The sequence below is a fragment of the Phodopus roborovskii genome, unplaced genomic scaffold (genome assembly GCF_943737965.1).
Source record: "Phodopus roborovskii unplaced genomic scaffold, PHOROB, whole genome shotgun sequence".
Classification (NCBI taxonomy): Eukaryota; Metazoa; Chordata; class Mammalia; order Rodentia; family Cricetidae; genus Phodopus; species Phodopus roborovskii.
In genome coordinates this window covers 19,118,167-19,121,946 of record NW_026126418.1, presented here as the reverse complement: position 1 = coordinate 19,121,946, position 3,780 = coordinate 19,118,167, and the positions used below count along the sequence as shown (strand labels likewise).

At 37.3% G+C, this 3,780-nt stretch overlaps 1 protein-coding gene across 1 annotated transcript; it reads right to left on the bottom strand.

The window, feature by feature from the left end:
• Positions 1–1,086: 1,086 nt before the first annotated feature.
• Positions 1,087–2,025, bottom strand: LOC127222034 (olfactory receptor 1052). The gene has a single exon (XM_051183947.1). It carries the CDS (start codon positions 2,023–2,025, stop codon positions 1,087–1,089), a length of 939 nt encoding a protein of 312 aa, XP_051039904.1.
• Positions 2,026–3,780: the final 1,755 nt, after the last annotated feature.

Genomic DNA, 3,780 nt, shown 5'->3' with positions numbered 1-3,780 from the left:
AGGCAGAGGCAGACAGAACTTAGTGATTTTAAGGCTAGCCTGGTCTGCAAAGTGAGTTCTAGAACAGCCAAGACTATTAAGCAGAGATATCCTGTCTGGAAAAACAAACAAACAAAAAATAACAAAAACAAAAACAAAACACAAAAATGTAACATGCCTGCCAACCAAACACAAATGTTACTGGCATTATTAAACCAAGTTCCTTTTATAATACCTATTTATAGCTTTCACAATTACATTTTCATTGGATACTAAGAAGAAGCACTACCCAAGAAAATAAAGGGGTATATAGAAGGCTCATCTACAATTTAAGCTGCTGCTTATGAATGTGACTCTCCCAGTGTTCTCCAATCAGTAAAACCAACACCATTGCCTGTGATGAAATTTATATAAACTATAATTTATTTATCTACTGTTTAATTAATGAAACTTTTGTAACATACTTATTCACCTTCTCAAATGTAAGGTTGTATACTGAGTATAGAAATATGTCATTAGGAAGCATGTTTTGCCACCTTTTTTTAATAGATCATTAGTATTATTTTTATACTAGGCCACTGGGCTATCTAGTCTCAGGTTCTTGGCTAAGTAGGCAGTGTTAGTCATAAGTTCAATTTTATATAAAAGCCATATTTAATAGCTAAACATGTATATTTTCTTGTGCTGAGCTGTTTCCTTCCTTCCTTGTCTAATAATTTGGTTTCAACTCTTCAGTGAAATTTGCAAGCCAAACAAATTGCCATAACACAGGTATTTTATGGATACTGGATTATATAAACATTGAGTTATCAGCTACATTTTTATTCAGCCATTTAGCATGCTTTTAAAATTGTGTACAAAATGGGAGATAATCATTTCTGCTTTACAGAAACTTTGTAGACCCATGTGAAAGGATTCATGAAAGTCCTGCCATTAGGGACCTTTTTTTTTAAAGTTTTCTCTGAGAAAATATAGTATCCATTAATAAGAATCACTAAAAATATTTTGCTATAAAATTTTATCTGACCCGTATAAGTAATTGATAATTTTCCATGAAGTTACTCTGAAGATTCACATCACAGTTGCAGAATCAGAGAAAGGACAGTGTCAAGAGTTGTTCCTCTCCATACAAATTGACTTCTTTGCTGCCTCCTTTACATCCTTGTTCCTCAAGCTGTAAATCAGAGGGTTCAGCATAGGGATGATCAAAGTATAAAACACAGCAGAGATTTTTTCCTGTTCCAAGGAGTACTGAGAGCTTGGCTGGATGTAGCTAAAAGCTACAGAACCATAAAATAATGTCACAGCTGTCAGGTGTGAAGCACAAGTAGAGAAGGCTTTGTGCCTCCCCTCTACTGAGCGGATTCTCAGAATAGCAACGATAATGTGGCTATAGGACACGATGATAATGATAAAAGTGAAAATAGCAATAACTCCAGAGAAGACCAAAAGCAACATCTCATTGATGTGTGCATCAGAGCATGAAAGCTTTAAAAGAGGAGGGATGTCACAGAAGAAATGATTCACAATGTTTGGACCACAGAAGTCCAGTCTGAGTAGACCAATTGTGTGAGTCAAGGAATTAATGAGGCCACCCAAATAACATGCCAGAACCATCTGAGTGCAGATGCTGTGAGTCATAATAACTGTATACATTAAGGGGTTTGTGATTGCCACATATCGATCATAAGCCATCATAGACAGAAGGATGCCTTCTGTAGTTACATAAACTGCAAAAAAGAAACTCTGTAGAACACAGGCAAAGAATGTACTGGATTTGCATTTTGATAGGAAGTTAACCAACATCTTAGGAGCAAAAACAGTAGAGTAGCAGATGTCACAGAAAGAAAGGTTACTAAGGAAGAAGTACATTGGAGTGTGAAGTTGGGCATTCAGCCAGATCAAGATAATCATCCCCCAATTACCCACAAGAATGACAAGATAAACTAGACTGAAAAGCAAGAAGAGGGGAACCTCCCAATTAGGATTTTCTGTTAAGCCAACCAGTATGAATTCTTTCACACTTGTGTGATTCCAAATTGCCATTGTTCAGTAGTTTATAGGAACTTTTTACAAAATTATATCATGAGTATTAAATGAATAATAAATAAATAGAAGGATTTCCTCCAGGATCTGATATCCATCATGGTATAAGTCACAGAGAGGTTATCCTGTGGTATATGAAGCAAAAAAAAAAAAAAAAAAAAAGAAAAGAAAAAAAAGAAACCTCAGCAGTAGCTCATATTTGTGCTACAAAGTCTATACACTGAGAGTCAAATGACTACATCTCACAATAGTTTCTTCTCTGATATCAATTATCACAGAACAGGAAAATATAGGGAAACCTCTCCTTGTGGATCTCTGGGCATTTCCCTAGTGACAGATTTCTCCTTAAATCTATAATGGCTCTTTCTATTATGTTATCTCTTTTCTTGTTCTCTTCTGTTCTTTCTGTCTCAATCTTCCTGTTCCCTCAGCATAGGACCCATCCAGACTCCCTGAATGTGGGTATTAATTAGGAGGAATGGGCCGTCTATGGGGCCTCTGGTAGTGGAACAGTATTTATTCCTAGTATATGAATGCACTTTGGGAGTCCATCACACATAGAGGGATACTGCCTTAGCTTAGACACATGGAGGAGGGCCTAGGACCAGCTCCAAATGATATAACAGACTTTGAAGACTGCCCATGGAAGGCCTCACTCTCCCTGGAGAGCAGAAAGGGAATGTGCAGGGGTTTGGTGGGGTGGGGGACAGGAGGTTGGAAGAGTGAGGGAATTGGGATTGATAAGTAAAACTGTCAAGCGCTATCGCCTTGCCTGCAAGAACGACGCTCAACAACAGGCTTCTTCTGCAGCTATGTTTATTGCTCGGCTCATTACAGCAAGTTGAGGGAAGACCCCGAGGAGGAAAAAGGGCTCTGCTTATATATGCTCAGAGGAGCCATGTCCATTACTGACAGTTGCAGCCGGAATGCTTGTAACTGTCACCCCATGAAGTAGATCGCGCATCCGCGCCTTGCTGGCTTATGGACAGGAAACCGGTGCCATCTTCGGGAATGACACCGGTGGCTCTCTACATAAAACAACTTTGTTTCAAATTTAAATAAAAAGTAAATAAATAGGAAAAAATATCTCTCTCCTATTCTGCAAAGCTCTCAGTTTGTAGAATTGAATATGATATTTAGAGGGTGATATCCAACCTCTGTCTTTTTCATTAATATTCATCACATTTCTGCTACAATCTTGTGACAAGGGAAATTTCAACATCCTGTTAATAGCCATTTGAAAGTATTTGGCTTCCAGTTAACCTAAACATACCTACTTCATTCAATACCACCCCTTACCCTCTATTCAAAATACCTTACCTCATATATGCCCTTACCTTCTACATGGATCTCTGACACATTGGATTAATGTCATCTTCACAGGGAATCTCAGCTAGGGCATGAATGAAGATAAATGTTTTCATCTGTTATTTGTTTTAAGATTGATTAAGTATTATGAGTGTCATTTTAAATGACATTTTTTGCCTTCACATTTTTTAACACTTCTTTTTGCATTCTAATAGTGTTGTTCTCAATTTTAAAAATAATAAAACAATCCAGAACATTCATTGAAAAGAGGAAATAAATTGTGAGAAACACTAATACTTGAAATTTTCTATATATTTTCTTTACAAAATGATGAGGTAAGTTGGGCATTGGTGGCATACACCTTTAATCCCAGCACTTGGGAAGCAGAGGTAGATGAATCTCTGTGAGTTTGATGTCATCCTGGTCTACAGAGCTAGTTGCAGGACA